The sequence below is a fragment of the Hyperolius riggenbachi genome, chromosome 11 (genome assembly GCF_040937935.1).
Source record: "Hyperolius riggenbachi isolate aHypRig1 chromosome 11, aHypRig1.pri, whole genome shotgun sequence".
Taxonomy (NCBI): domain Eukaryota; kingdom Metazoa; phylum Chordata; class Amphibia; order Anura; family Hyperoliidae; genus Hyperolius; species Hyperolius riggenbachi.
The window spans coordinates 218,838,042-218,854,703 of NC_090656.1; the positions used below are offsets into that span (position 1 = coordinate 218,838,042).

At 46.7% G+C, this 16,662-nt stretch overlaps 1 protein-coding gene across 4 annotated transcripts in view; it reads left to right on the forward strand.

Annotated features, from left to right (window-relative positions):
* GAS2 (growth arrest specific 2) overlaps positions 1 to 12,597 on the forward strand; it is a 137,716-nt gene extending 125,119 nt beyond the window's left edge. For all 4 annotated transcript variants that reach the window (XM_068261382.1, XM_068261381.1, XM_068261380.1 and 1 more), the window contains exon 8: positions 12,254 to 12,597. In XM_068261382.1, the coding sequence (XP_068117483.1) occupies positions 12,254 to 12,472 (219 nt within the window). In that variant the 3' untranslated portion in view covers positions 12,473 to 12,597. The remainder of the gene's footprint in view (positions 1 to 12,253) is intronic.
* The last annotated feature ends 4,065 nt before the right edge of the window (positions 12,598 to 16,662 follow it).

Consider the following 16,662-nt stretch of genomic DNA (forward strand, 5'->3'; position numbering starts at 1 on the left):
GTTCAGAGGGGGAGTCAGAGAGTAGGAGGAGGAGAGAAGTTGCTGAAAGAAGCTGGGGCAGCTCTTCGTCAGAAACAGCTGGTGGCAGTGTCCGGCACCATGTATTGCCACCTATGTACAGCCAGCCAACTTGCCCTTCAGCATCAGCTGCTGAGGTCCCCATAGTGCCCACATCCCAGGGTGGCTCAGCGGTGTGGAAATTTTTTCATGTGTGTGCCTCAGATCGGAGCAAAGCCATCTGTTCGCTCTGCCAACAAAAATTGAGCCGTGGAAAGGCCAACACTCACGTAGGGACAAGTGCCTTACGAAGGCACCTGGAGAAAAGGCACAAACAGCAATGGGATGGCCACCTGAGCAAAAGCAGCAGCAGCACACAAAAGCAAAGCCACCCTCCTTCTCCTCTTCCTCCTCCATCAGGTGCATTATCTGCTTCTGCCGCTTTCTCCCTTCCACCTTCACAGGCACCCTCCTCCACTCCGCCTCTGCCCTTGAGCGGTTCCTGCTCCTCTGCCCACAGCAGCAGTCAGGTGTCCGTGAAGGAAATGTTTGAGCGGAAGAAGCCAATTTCGGCCAGTCACCCCCTTGCCCGGCGTCTGACAGCTGGCGTGGCGGAACTGTTAGCTCGGCAGCTGTTACCATACCGGCTGGTGGACTCTGAGGCCTTCCGTAAATTTGTGGCCATCGGAACACCGCAGTGGAAGATGCCAGGCCGCACTTATTTTTCGAGAAAGGCCATACCCCAACTGCACCGTGAAGTTGAGAGGCAAGTGGTGTCATCTCTTGCGAAGAGCGTTGGGTCAAGGGTACACCTGACCACGGATGCCTGGTCTGCCAAGCACGGGCAGGGCCGCTACATTACCTACACAGCCCATTGGGTGAACCTGGTGGTGAACGATGGCAAGCAGGGCGCAGCGGACCAAATTGTGACACCTCCACGGCTTGCAGGCAGGCCTCCTGCCACCTCCTCTCCTCCTGCTACATGCTCTTCGCTGTCCTCCTCCTCCTTGGCTGAGTGGCAGTTCTCCTCTCCAGCTACACAGCCCCAGCTCCGCAGGGCCTATGCTGCATGCCAGGTACGACGGTGTCACGCCATCTTAGACATGGCTTGTCTCAAAGCGGAGAGTCACACTGGAGCAGCTCTCCTGGCTGCTCTTAAGAAACAGGTGGATGAGTGGCTGACCCCGCACCACCTGGAGATAGGCAACGTGGTGTGCGACAACGGCAGCAATCTGCTTGCCGCTTTGCATATGGGGAAGCTGACACACATACCCTGCATGGCACATGTCATGAATCTAGTGGTTCAAAGATTTGTGGCAAAGTACCCTGGCTTAGCGAATGTCCTGAAGCAGGCCAGGAAGTTCTGTGGGCATTTGAGGCGGTCTTACACAGCCATGGCACGCTTTGCGGAAATTCAGCGCAAAAACAACATGCCGGTGAGACGCCTCATTTGCGATAGCCCGACTCGCTGGAACTCGACCCTGCTCATGTTCTCCCGCCTGCTAGAACAGAAGAAAGCCGTGACCCACTACCTCTACAACTACAGTAGAATGAAACAGTCTGGGAAGATGGGGATGTTCTGGCCCGACAACTGGACACTGATGGAGAATGCATGCAGGCTCATGCGGCCGTTTGAGGAGGTGACCAACCTGGTGAGCCGCAGTGAGGGCACCATCAGCGACTTAATTCCCTACGCTTACTTCTTGGAGCGTGCTGTGCGTAGAGTGGCGGATGAAGCTGTGAATGAGCGTGACCAGGAACCGTTACGGCAGGAACAGGCATGGGACCAATTTTCATCAGACCCAGCTGTTTCCTCAACACCTGCGGCAGCACAGAGGGGGGAGGAGGAGGAAGAAGAGAAGTCGTGTGCAGAAGACGAATCAGACTCAGAGGATGATGAGCAAGGTGTTTCTTTGGGGGAGGAGGAGGAGGAGGAGGAGGGGACAGCGGCAGGAGAACAACCTCAGCAGGCATCGCAAGGGGCTTGTGCTGCTCAACCTTCCCGTGGTATTGTTCGCGGCTGGGGGGAGGAGGTTGACTTACCTGACGTCACTGAGGAAGAGCAAGAGGAGATGGAGGGTACTGGATCCGACTTTGTGCAGATGTCGTCTTTTATGCTGTCCTGCCTGTTGAGGGACCCCCGTATAAAAAACCTCAAGGGGAATGAGCTGTACTGGGTGGCCACACTACTAGACCCTCGGTACAGGCACAAAGTGGCGGACCTGTTACCAACTCACCGGAAGGTGGAAAGGATGCAGCACATGCAGAACCAGCTGTCAACTATGCTTTACAATGCCTTTAAGGGTGATGTGACGGCACAACGCCAGCAAGGTACCACTGCCACTAATCCTCCTCCCGTGTCCACGCAGTCAAAGACAGGACGCTCCAGCGATCTCATGGTGATGTCGGACATGCGGACGTTCTTTAGTCCAACGCCTCGCCGTAGCCCTTCCGGATCCACCCTCCACCAACGCCTGGAACGGCAGGTAGCCGACTACCTGGCCTTAAGTGTGGATGTAGACACTGCTGTGAACAGCGATGAGGAACCCTTGAACTACTGGGTGCGCAGGCTTGACCTGTGGCCAGAGCTGTCCCAATTTGCCATCCAACTTCTCTCCTGCCCTGCCGCAAGCGTCCTCTCAGAAAGGACCTTCAGCGCAGCTGGAGGCATTGTCACAGAGAAGAGAAGTCGCCTAAGTCACAAAAGTGTTAAGTACCTCACCTTTATCAAAATGAATGAGGCATGGATCCCGGAGGGCTGCTGCCCGCCCCAAGACTAAGTCAGTCCCCGCACATACAGCATCTCTGCCTGCACGCCGTGTGACTGGCTGCCTGGCCTGCCCCAAGAAGACTAAGTCGCTCCCAGTCCCTCCACACAGCATGTCTGCCTGCAGGCCGCTTGACTACCTTCTCCGCCACCACCAACAGGGTCCGGGACTCCAGGCGGATTGCTGAATTTTTTAGGCCGCTGCTAGCAGCGGCCGCTGTAATAATTTTTCGGGTGCGTGTACATGACTGCCTAATTTTTCTGGCTGCACTGCGGGCAGCTGCAACAACAAAAGAAAAGGCATGTACATGCGCCCATTCCCCTTCGTGATCATTACCTTGCCGTGGTGAAGGGGCTTGCGTATCACAATGGAGCAATGACCGGCGCCTAGATGAGTGTCTCGGGGGGCACACCCACGATAATAAGGTCGTTGCCTCATTGTGGTCAGACCAAATTTGATCAGCTGGACAGTCACTGTTCTGTCATTCAGCTACATCAGCCAGGTGACCATATGGGCTGTAAAGCCACCAAAACCTGCACTCTCGCCATGGTGCGCACCAGTAAAGCACGGCCGTCACTACACAAACAGCTGTTTGCGGTGCGTTACACGATGAGTTTGGTGTGTCAGTGTGAAGCAGTACCTTAATTACACTACCTGATTGATGTATACACATGCAAGATGTTTGAAAGCACTTTAGGCCTGTCATTTAGCATTCAATGTGATTTCTGCCCTTAAAACGTTGCTTTGCGTCAAATCCAGATTTTTCCCGGGGACTTTTGGCATGTATCCCACTCCGCCATCCCCCCCTCCAGGTGTTAGACCCCTTGAAACATCTTTTCCATCACTTTTGTGGCCAGCATAATTATTTTTTTTTTTCAAAGTTCGCATCCCCATTGAAGTCTATTGCGGTTCGCGAACTTTAACGCGAACCGAACCTTTCGCGAAAGTTCGCGAACCCGGTTCGCGAACCGAAAATCGGAGGTTCGGCCCAACTCTGGTCAATGGAGGCTTGGGGAACAATCCCTTCATCACTTCCCATCCGAGATTTAAATTCATGTGAACAGTTTTGGATTTCACTTAAAGGTGCCATCAACAGACCAAAAGAATTTGAAGTTCGGATCAATGGAACAATTGTTCAGCATCCGATCAATCATACGATCGATCATTCGGGAGATTGTACCATTAAGGGGCATCTTTAAAGAATCGTTCTAAAACACCAATTGAAGGATCCATAGAGCAATCAGTTCATCGTCGATGAGCACCACTAACAGAACCCAATCCAATCAATGGTACGGTAGATTGTTTGGAAGATTGTACCGTTAATGGACATCTTTAAAGTGGACCTGAACTCTTGCACAGGACAGAAGGGAAACATAGAGAAATGCGCCCTGTATGTATTTAGAGAGTTTAGCCTGTCTAATTCCCCCTCATGTGTGTCTAATCACTGTTGTAATTTGATCTCTCCCCTGTGTCCCATGACTGCCATGGCAGAGATGGCACATAAGCTCATCTGAAAGCACAGGATGTTAAAGTCAACCTCCAGACTAAAAATCTCCTCAGCAGCACTGAAAAGGCCTGGTGTTTCTTTAACAGTATGGCCTAGTGCACACCAGAGCGGTTCTGCTGCGGTTTGCGATCCATTTGCGGGTGCGGATCCGCTAGGGTAATGTATCTCAATGGGGTGGTGCACACCAGAGCGGGAGGCGTTTTGCAGAAACGCATACTCCCGGGCTGCTGCAGATTTTGGATTGCGGATGCGTTTCTGCCTCAATGTTAAGTATAGGAAAAACGCAAACCGCTCTGAAAAACGGCACTTCAGAGCGGTTTTCCAGGCGTTTTTTGTTAGAGTAGCTGTTCAGTAACAGCTTTACTGTAACAATACATGAAATCTACTACACCAAAAACGCTTCACAAAACCGCAAAATGCTAGGTGAAACGCTACAGAAAAAGAAGAAAAGGCGTTTAAAAATCTGCTAGCATTTTGCGGATCTGCTAGCGGTTTTTGGTGTGCACCAGGCCTTTCACAGCATCAGAACTTTGTTTCTCTTATACAAGCCTCATTTTTAGCTGCACAGAAGAAAACTGCCCGGGCAGTTTCCCCTGATGCTGTGCAAAGCATGATGGGATTTCTGATGTTGTTTTTTTACATTTTGAATTTGACATTTGAAGCCTAGTGTGTGCAGCTGGGAGGGGTTATCAGGACACAGGACAGTTGGAACTGTGTCTCCTGCTCCTTGTCACCTCCTTTCAACCAAAAAGATGGCTGCCCCCATGACAAAGATGGCAGCCCCCATGAATCACAAACATTTGCCTGTTCTTTTAAAACAGGGTGGGTAAGAGATTATATTACCTATATATTCTAATTAACATACCTAATGTAACTTGATGACAGTATGTTTGTTTAGGCTAAAGTTCCCTAATATGTCTGTTTCCATGAAAGCAGGATGTAGATACAAATCCTGCAATAAGTCTTCAGTGAATCAGCTGTAACAAAGAAATGCTTTTCTTTAAAGGTTATTATGCTGTTGCTTATCTTTTAGAGCAGAGCAGAGAGGAAGTTCTGAGTTCAGGTCCACTTTAAATAATCAATCCAAAATACGAATCAAAGGATCGATAGAACTGCACCCAATCCGATCAATCATACGCTCGATTGTTTAGGAGATTATTCCATTAATGGGCACCTTTTAACTGACAAGACAAACAATTGTATCTCTAGTTCTACTCTACTAAAGTTACTACTAGTTTTACTAAACTGAGAGGCATATGGATGTTTCCTTTTAAACAATACCAGTTGCCGTCAGTCCTGCTGATCTCTTTGGCTGCAGTAGTGGCTGAATCACACACCTGAAACAGGCATGCAGCTAATCCAGTCTGACTTCAGTCAGAGCACCTGATCTGCATGCTTGTTGAGGGGCTGTGGCTGAAAGTATTAGAGACACATGATCAGCAGGAGACTCAGGCAACTGGTATTATATTAAAAGGACAAATCCATATCCTTCTCAGTTTAGGTTCCCTTTAAGCAGGAGGACTATCCTACAATCTCCCTACTTTGTCCTTAAAAGCTAAAAACTTCAGTTTAATATTGTTATTGTCAGCTGAATGACAGTCTTCTTTCAGCTCCCATCTAGAACTGTTGACATTTTTACCTGTTCCCTGCACTCAGTGTTTCTCTGCCAGGCAAGTTTTATGGCCTGTAATTAGTTATCATTAAAGGTAGCCATACAGTGGTCGATTTGCCATTAGATCGACCAGCTGACATCTGTCAGAGAGGGATCGTATGGCTGCCTTTACTGTAAACAGCTTGTGAATCGATTTCAGCCTGAAACCGATCACAATCTGTGGAGCTGCCGCCTGTCATCCTGCCCCCCCCCCCCCCGCGCATACATTACCTGATGCTGGCTCCCGGGCATCTTCTCCACATCTTCTCCACGCTGCACCCGCTCCATCCCGGCGCTTCCTGTGTCACTCCGTGACCAGGAAGTTCAAATAGAGCGCCCTCTATTTGAACTTCCTGGTCACTGCAGTGACAGGAAGCGCCGGGATGGAGCAGGTGCAGCGCGGAGAAGATGCGGAGGAGACGCCCGGGAGCCAGCGTCAGGTAATGTATACCTGATCGGATCGGCCGCCGCTAGCGACGCGCTCCCTACCCGCGGGTGCGTTTAGCGCGAACGATTGGCAGCAGATTCGATCCCAGGATCGAATCTGCTGTCGAAACGGCCGCGAATCGGGCCAGTGTATGGCCACCTTAAGAGTTAAGCCCCATCTACACCATACAATTTTTTGTCCGATTCGATTCATTGATTCAATTCGATTCAATCCAACATGTCCGATCGGGATTCGATTCAATTTGCCATTGCAAAACAATGGATTGAATCGAATCATTAAGTCTAATCAAATTGAATCGAATCTGACAAACAAATTGTATGGTGTAGATGGGTCTTTAGACTGCAGCAGAGCTCCCCAACCCTGTCCTCAAGACCCACCAACAGTGCATGTTTTGCTGGAAACCCCAAACATGCACAGGTGTGGTAATTAGTGTCTCAGCAGCTCTTATTACGTACCTCTGTGGATTTTCATAAAACATGCATTGTTGGTGGGCCTTGAAGACAGGGTTGGGGAACACTGGACTACAGTACACTACAGTTCCACTACACTAAGCGTCACATGATTAGCATGTGACGCTTGGTGTAATGGAGCGCACACGCAGCCCAGAGGAGGCAGAGGGATCAGCGTGCTTCTGAGCCGATCGCTATGCACTGGCCAGAAGTGAAGAGGGGAGGACATACTGCGCACACAGGGCGCAGTATGTCCAGGTGGAGGGTCAAGAGAGTCGCCGGACACCGGGAGGAATATTAGAGGCAGACGGAGGGGGGCAGGAGGAGCTAAAGGTATTTACTTGTAATCCCCCACACACTGCCGCAATCTTATTTTCAGCTGTGGTACCCTTAAAGATGTGGTGATTTATTAGCAGATTGCCACTCATTTTTATAAATGGGTTATCTGTGCCTTTGCAGCTCCCCTGAAAGACATTTGTTTACACTAGAGAGTTACAGCAGGGTCAAACACTCTGGCAATGCTAATGAATTCACAGTGAGACTCAAGAGTCAGTCAGTGCTATATAAACATACTATTACTTGTGAAGCCAGGGCCACTAGGGCAGCTCAACAATAGCTTTCATTTGCATTGGAGATTCTCCTGAGCTCAAGTACACTTTAGCGTTGTTTTTGACTATCCATTTCCTCTTTATTATACTGACTACATTTCTCATTTCAATTCAAGCCTTGACTGTGCCCTTGAAAATGATCATCAGTCATGAGAGAAGCAAGGGAGAGCGCTGTCAGTGATCCCTCTATAAGCGATACTAATTTCTTGGTGGCCAAACTGATCCCCTGGGCAGACGGGGAACCTGAAATGAGAGGTTCTGATGGCTTTATAGGAAGCAAATAAGAAACACACAGCACAGAGGTCATATTGCAAAGCATGCTAATTTTTCAAGTGTAAAAGCCGAGTGCTACTGACTGCCCACAGGTATGTACTCTGCTGCTCTTAGTTACAAACTCCAACAGGTGGGTGGAGTTATGAATTCAGACAGGTGGGTGGAGTTGTAAGTTCCCCAAATACGAGGAGCTGTAAACTCAAACAGGTGGGCGGAGTTTTGAACTTACCGAGTAGAAGGAGCTGTAAACTCAAACAGGTGGGCGGAGTTTTGAACTTACCGAGTAGAAGGAGCTGTAAACTCAAACTCCCCAAGTAGAAGGAGCTGCATACTTAAACCAGTAGGTGGAGTCTTGAACTCACCAAATAGGAGGAGCTGTAAACTCTAACAGGTGGGCAGAGTGGTGAACCATGGCCAGTGGGATGCAAGTCATTTAATGCAAGTCAAAGGAAGCGATTTTTTAATAACGAAAACGTCCTCTGCGCATGACATAGTCACGACGGACGGACGTGGGTGCGCAATGTACGACGCACGCAGCCGGGCCTGCGCACTAATGCCAGACCCATAAGAGGCTGCCGAAGGGGCATTTAGGTACCAAAGGAGGAGAAAAGGGGGAGGAGTGGGCATCAGGACAGCTTGCAGTGCATGCCTGCTCCCCCTGTTTTTCCTCCTGAGGTCAGTTCTGGTATCCTTTAATATAACTGTATAACATACTGTAAAAAATAGCTTTGTGCGCTGTGCAAAGCTAGGATATTTTTTTCTGATTTGCTCCCGAGCTCTGGTGAACGGAGCTGCTTGTAATTCAGCAATATCGCGTGAGATGCTAAAGGGAGGGCTGATTGATTTTCCCCACGATCCCCCCCCCCCCTTCCGGTCACAGAGCCATGCATCTCTGCAGACTGTCTATCAGGACTTTAATTAATGGCAAGCATGCATCTCCTCCTCGAACACGCATTAGCTCTTTAATGGCATGATCGGCGCACAGCGAGCGCGCCTAACACCCTCCCGGCACATAGCCTTGAGGACCGAGACGTTTCCATGGCAACCTAGCCTAGACCGAAGACTTGTGGATTATTTATGAAAAAAAAGCGAAATGCATTCTCCGTGTGCAATCCTCGGGTGTTCGCTTCACGCCTTGCTCTGTGGCACCACGGGATTTTACATTTCACCAATAAATATATACATATTCGCCGCTTAGAGAGACAGGAAACTGGGGTTGTAAGAGAAATTTTGTCAGCACTTTTCAGGTTATGCGATGAGATTAATAAATAATTACAAAGCCTATGTCGTTAGCCATCCCTAAACGTTTTGCCAATGTAAATGGATGGGACAGATTCCACTAGAGAGATTGCGATTAGCAGTGACGGTTGTAGAGGTCTCGACTGCACCGGAGCCCTTGGGCCAGAGGGTAGGGCCCTCCCTCAACCTCCGTATTAGCTCTTTATTGGTCCTTTATTGGTGCTAGTAATAATCAGAATAGTAGACATTAACAAACTGCTCCCCATCCCCTTCTTGTGCCTTTTGATTCTATCGCTAGCAATTGCAATAGCGCTTTGCGTTTTCTAGTGGGTCTCAGGCCTCACTGTAGAAACTCAATGGTACATAAATAGCATTAAACAGGCGAGCAGCAGTGCAAAGGCTCTCAACTTTTGTACAGCAGCGCACGTGCTGGGATGGTGGTGCAATACCAATACCGGTACATGTGGGAGAGAGGGTGTGTGCGTGCTGTGTTTGTGTGCGTACGTGTGTAGTGCGTGTGTGTGTAGTGTGTGTCTGTGCACGTGTGTAGTGTGTACTGTGTGTCTGTACTGTGTGTGTGTGTGTCTGTACTGTGTGTGTGTGTGTGTGTGTGTGTGTGTGTGTGTGTGTGTGTGTGTGTGTGTGTGTGTGTGTGTGTGTGTGTGTGTGTGTGTGTGTGTGTGTGTGTGTGTGTGTGTGTGTGTGTGTACGTGTGTGTGTGTGTGTGTGTGTGTACGTGTGTGTGTGTGTGTGTGTGTGTGTGTGTGTGTGTGTGTACGTGTGTGTGTGTGTGTGTGTGTACGTGCGTGCGTGCGTGTGTGTGTATTAAACTTTATTTTAATCAGTAGCTGATACTCCCTATTCCCACAAAAAATATTTACCTTTTCTCAAATACATCATCACAGGGGTCTGTGTGGCTGATATTGTGTCAAAACCACTCACACAGTGTGATGTCATGGATCCGTTCACATCCGTCCGTTCAAACGGATCCGTTCCACAAAATCCGCTGAACGGACCGCAACTTTGGTTCTGCAGCAATTTTTCTGGACCGCTGAGCTCAGCAGAACGAAAACAGGACTTAGGGCCCGTTTCCACTATTGCGTTGCGGAATCACCGGCGAATCACCACAGGCGAAATGGCATGCGGGTGCGATTCCGCTTGCGTTTTTCGCCGCGATTTCGCATAGGTTAGGGTAATGCGATTTTAACCATGTCACTGCCTGTGTGAATTAACGTGGGTACCTATGCAAAATCGCATGCGAATTTGCGGCAAAGAACGCATGGGGAAAACGCATGCGATTTCCCTATTAAATACATTGCGTGCGATTCGCCTGCATTCCACACGCAAGCGAATTCTGAGGGCTCCGCTGTGCAGAAAAATCCTGCACAGAAAAACTGACAAGTGGAAACAGGCCCATTCACTTGTATTGGCTGTGCGAATCAGCATGCGGGCAACGCATGCGGATTTGCGATAGTGGAAACGGGCCCTTAAGATGTCCATCATGATACAATGATACAAACTTGACAAACTTACCTGATCTACTAATTAGAAGGGTAAGCTGAGTGAATATACTTTGAGGCTAGGTTCACATAGGGACGTTGCGGAGGTGCGCTTTACAGTCTTGTAACGGAGCTTATCGCACTACAATGAAGACAAGACAAATAACATTTATATCGCGCTTTTCTCCTGGCGGACTCAAAGCGCCAGAGCAGCAGCAACTAGGGCGCGCTCTATAGGCAGTAGCAGTGTTAGGGAGACTTGCCGAAGGTCTCCTACTGAATAGGTGTTGACTTACTGAACAGGCAGAGCCAAGATTCGAACCCTGGTCTCCTGCGTCAGAGGCAGAGCCCTTAACCATTACACCATCCAGCCACCACAAAAATGAAAAGTCTATGCGTTGTTCACAGTGCAACGTTAGCATCGCATTGCAACATGTAGCATTATGGTAACACTGCTGCAGTGCGCTACCTCTTAACGCACACATTACCAGGTACAGCATACTTTTCATTGCCTGTATGCTTTACTTAATGCGACAGTAATGCAATGTTAATCTGCGTTACCACAATTTTGTTGCGTTGCGTTGTAATGCTGCGGTGCAACTTTACAACACATCGTCCCACTGTGAACCTAGCTAGCCTCAAAGAAAAGCATTTCTTTGTTACAGCTGCTACACTGCAGATTTATTGCAGGATCTGTGTCTACTTCCTGCTTTCATGGAAGCAGCCATAGGGTTCACATCCTGTGTTTACAAATTAGCTGCTCTGCCGAGGCAGCCAGCTGACACAGCTGAGAGATCAAATTACACGTGTGATTAGACACAGATGAGGCATTAGACAGGCAAATCTCTCTAAATACATACAGGGTACATTTCTCTCTGTTTTCCTTCTGTCCTGTGCAAGAGTTCAGGTCCACTTTAAATTATTTGTGTTAGCTATTATATATGTTGAATAAATGCAGAGTTCTGTGTGTAAAAGTCAGAATCATTACATCTATCAGTCCCTCAAGTCCCTCCTAATGTCATTTTAAAGAGATGAAGAAAATAAAATCCATATGGCATTTTGACAATTTATATGACGAGGTGTGTTGAGGCCGGAGGGCGCTGCCACGCAATTCAGCTGGGAGCTTAGGAACAATTACTGACAGAGATCTCATTGGCAAGAATCCTTCTCGATCTCCCCTCGCACAGGAGCTGACCTTTCCTGGCTGCACAATCTGATTACCCAACATGCACTTCACCTGTCAATGTCACCTGCAGCGCAATACTGACAAAAAGTTATAAAGAAAAATGCAAACAAGATTTGGTATTTCGGAGGAGACTGCCGCCTGCTTCAGCCCTTTATCTGGGCTCTAGACAGTCTATACTGTAGTAGCCTTTGCGCACAGTGCAATTTAATAGGTCACTGATAGGGGTGTTTAAAAATTAGTTATAGGCAATTCTGTGATTTTTGTTGTCGTTTTTGTTTTTAGATATAGCCTTTTTTGTTTGTGTTCACTAAATACCCATTATTTATTACTACTATTGCATATATGCATACATGCAAGAAGGCGCTGGAAAATTTTGCCGAAAAAGCAGAAAAACGTCTCACCAAAAAAATAAATAAATAAATAGGGGAAGGTTAGACAATCAATAAGAAAGCACAGGGACAGAAGGTAGACACACAAGAAAGATGCATAGGAGTCATTTAGAACTATATCAGCTTATTCTAGGTTTGAACTCTAAGCAAACCTATTTTAGAGGAACTGGGTTATAATCCTATGAATGGGGATACATGTATGATAATTTATCCCTCATTCATATTTTCTCTCGACCTAGATGCTCCACAATAAACATGTGATGGTACGTGTAGGAGGCGGCTGGGAGACCTTCGCTGGCTATCTGCTGAAACACGACCCCTGCCGGATGCTGCAGATTTCCCGCGTAGATGGAAAAACCTCTCCGATCCAGAACAAGTCCCCGACCATCAAAGACATGAACCCGGATACCTACCTGGTGGTGTCTGCTCACTACAAGTCCAAGAAGGAGGTCAAGTGACCCAACTCTGAAGCATGGCGGTGGTGACTCATCTAACACCTAACGTTGTCACAGTCTGGGCAACCCATTAGTTTTTAAACGGTATCAAGTATGTTTAGCATGTACAGTAAACATACTGCCTCTCATTATGTAACATTTGACGATCACTGAAAAAGTCCTGATCTTGAATCAGAGCATCTCAATTATCAGAAACTGGAAGGAATGAGAGTATTAGTGTAAACCTTACATTCCATTCATTATAGTCAGAGGAAGTTCTCTATTTTAACATGAAGAAGAGAGAAAGTTAAGGTTATTTTTTTTAATCTCATTTATAACTTTGGCACATTTTGGGAAATACACTGAGTGTGTTTTGACGTCTGTGACATACTGGCACAAGAGTTCTTTAAATCTGTCAACATGACCCAGTCCAATAGGACCCCAATACTCTGGCCCTTGACTTCCCATACCTTCCCTAGTTTAGCCACAGTGCCTTGTAAACCCCAACTAGACAAAAAGTCACACCAAGTACATAACAGGCTGATAAAAGAATATCAGAATACCACAGTCTCTTTGAAAAGGGGTATGTGGTTATGCAACAACCCTAGATTGTGAGCATCATTGACTCTATATATAACTACCATATATACTTGCATATAAGCCACCTTTCCCTCAGTAATTAGGAAAAAGTGATTGACTCGCATATAAGCCCCCCAGTATAGCCCCCCTCCACAGGAGCCAGATGTGCCCCCAGTACAGGATGATACAGCTGTGTCTCAAGAAACAGTGATTGCTACACAGGAAGAACACCCAATCATTGCACACTCCGCTCCACAAGCCAGGGAACACAGGTAGTCTTGAGCAGCGCACTCTGCACACCATGCGGAGCATGGACACAGCAGGGAGCCAGCTGGCAAGAGCAGGATCACTGGTGCAGTGCAAGATTCTTACACTTCTCTGCCAGTAACAAAACCTGCTCCACCATCTGTTCTGCTCCACTGGCTTGCATATAAGCCAAGGGGGTGACTTTTCAGCACATTTTCTGTGCTGAAAAATTAGGCTTATAAGCGAGTATATAAGGTATTTCCACCTATTAATCTTATATACTACACTATATTGTGCCTTTGGTGTTATTATTTTTCCAGGTCTCGTATACCTAATCTCTGCACACGTGCATTTAACTTCAAAAGCCCCTGCGACCCCCTGCATCTCAGGGAGGCCCACTGTTGTGTGCAATACAGAGGAGAGGCAGCAAAGTGTTATACATTACCTCCTTCCTGTCAGCTTCCGTTCCTGTCACATGACATGCAGGGACAAAAGCCACATCGTGATTGGCTGTATGGTGCTTGTACAACGAAGAGGACCTGTCCTGCCACTAGAAGGAGGTAATGTATAACACTTCACTGCTGCTCTGCATTACTTACAGGAGCGGGGCCCCCTAACCCTCGGTTAGCTAAATACTGTGACGACGGTGAAGGAAAGAAGGGAGGGGCTGTTGATAGATCTCTGCAGGATGGTGGGGGTGGGGGGGGTGCGGCACAATGGAGTCATGTCCCTGTCTGTGCCAGTCTAATTTTGGGAATCATGTGCTCTTGTTAAGTTAGCGGTAAGGTTTAGGAATAGATATTTCCGATGTACCATGTGCATCAGTCATACAGTATGTACAGGCATGAATATTTACACACATACATGATGAACATTAGCTCACATGGTTCATCGATGAAAAAAAAAAAAAAAAACACATATATCCAGGCACATCGCCTCTAGTTAGGACATTAAATAAATTATCAAGGAAAGGGAGACGCTGAAGGGGGTGTGACCAGAAAATTAGCAAAAATCAGTAACCCTTCGCACACTCGCATGCAAATGTTCAAACAAATGCATTCACAAATGCACTTATCCATGCACCACTCTTACCTACAGCTAAGTTAATAGCCGGGGTTTTAGTTCACAGAAGAATGCATTCTTATGCTTAGTCACCTATACTGCGCAGAAATACCCAGGTAAACATAGGTGTCCTAACTCTGGCCCTGTAACATGCATAGTGCAGACATGCAAACATTCATTGCATCAAACCTATTTAGGGATTAGGAGCACACATCCTGACGTCCTCTCCTGGGACAGATAGTGCATCTTACCAATCACACAAGGGAGCTAACGTAATGTGTCCGTATGTTAGCTCCCTTGTGCGATTGGTAAGATGCACTATCTGTCCCAGGAGAGGACGTCAGGATGTGTGCTCCTAATCCATTGATAGGTTTGATGCAATGAATGTTTGCATGTCTGCACTATGCATGTTACAGGGCCAGAATTAGGACACCTATGTTTACCCGGGTACTTTTGCGCAGTATAGGTGACTAAGCATAAGAATGCATTCTTCTGTGAACTAAGACCCCGGCTTTTAACTTAGCTGTAGGGATAACCGTGGTGCCTGGATGAGTGAATCTGTGAATGCATTTGATGGTTCATCGATGGTAAATTACAGGTGTATAAACACTATGCATGACGTACAACTCCCATCATTCCCAGGGACATGACCAACACCACCTTTACACAAAATGGGAGGAGACGCCCAAATATAGTATGCAATAGTATGCAATGGGCAAAGGTGGGTAAAGAAACCGTTATACCTCAGGTGGGAAGTTTAAAGATAATTTTATTGGACATAGCCGTACCTGCCCGCTTCCTCTGCTCCACAGTAGTGTCTTATGCAATTGCACGCACATATTAGGAACGCCTCATCCAATCGCTGAGTGACAATCAGTATGCACGCCAAGTGCCTTCGCACAGAAATATCCATTAGAAAAAAAAAAAGATTGCATTTTATATCTTTAACTTTACCGGTATTCTACTAGTCAGTACCTCCATTTTTCAGGCGCCTGGGAGGGGACAACTGGTGGCACCAACTCTTCAATGTCCTCTGAAAAGTGCTACAGAAAATGTAAATACAGAATTAGGACTATATGCAAATTTTGCATGCAAATATATGCAGCTTGAAAAATCACACCAATCAAATTTTACCTCAGCAGGATTTGATTGGTTCGTTTTCAAGCTGCATACATTTGCATACAAAATTTGCATAATGCTGCATCAACTCAAAATTATTTGCATCTCATTGACAATCTCCAGTCAAGGCATGATAGTCCTATTTATTCTGCAGTGGATTGCAGAGAGAGATGAAAGAGGCACTTTGTACTGAAACATGGATATAGGCATACCCTATGGTTGTGGTATGTCGGTGGTGCCTGCCTGCTGCCAGCCAGTTTCTGGGTCACGACTAGACTTGTCCACTGAGATGCTCATAATTTCCCATTTACACATTCAGCTTGAATTTTAACCAATCGGAATTTCAGGAAATGGATTTCACTGGCTCAGTTCCAAGAAAAACCAAAATAACCCAGAGAAAACATATGGTATAAAAATAAACACATACAGTATTTTTTTTTAAAAGATAAACGGTACCTCCCCCCCCCCCCAAAAAAAAGAGGACCATTTGTGAAAATGACATATTGTGAATTGCAAATAGCACTTCCGTTAGTGAAATGAATTGTTACAAAGCACCCTGATTGCATTTTGTATTTTGATATGTTAAGAAAACAAACTGGAATGAAGATGAAATCTTTGTGACTGCATAGTGTTTTTTTTTTTTGCTTTTCAGCCGGTTTTGGTTTTTTTTGTTCTACTTTTTTTAAGAATATGACATTGTAAACTTGGCTTTCAGTAGTGTAGTGTCTTCGTGAAAGATGGACGAATTTTGATAAAGTTTGATTTTTGTAAATTGATTTATGTTGGCGTTTGGTCTGGACTTTATATTTGATTTTAGCTGACACAGCTGAGGGATCAAATTACAACTTGTGATTAGTCACAGATGAGGGTGAATTAGACAGGCTAAACTCTCTAAATACATACAGGGTGCATTTCTCGGTTTTCCTTCTGCCCTGTGCAAGAGATCAGGCCCGCTTTAAAGTGAACCAGAGACGAAGCACCCTTGTGTATTTTACCATATATATCAGTAAGAACATTAGAGAAAACACCTACCCTGCTCTCTGTTTCATCCTCACTGCTAAAACTGTCTGTTAATCAGCTGTGATAAGAATCCCGGACTGAGCATTCAATCTGGCTTTGCCGGGAATGATTATTGCAGTCATTATAGCAGAGCCACAAGGGCGCAGACTTGGGCTTGAAAAGACACCAGAGAAGACAGACTCAGCTAT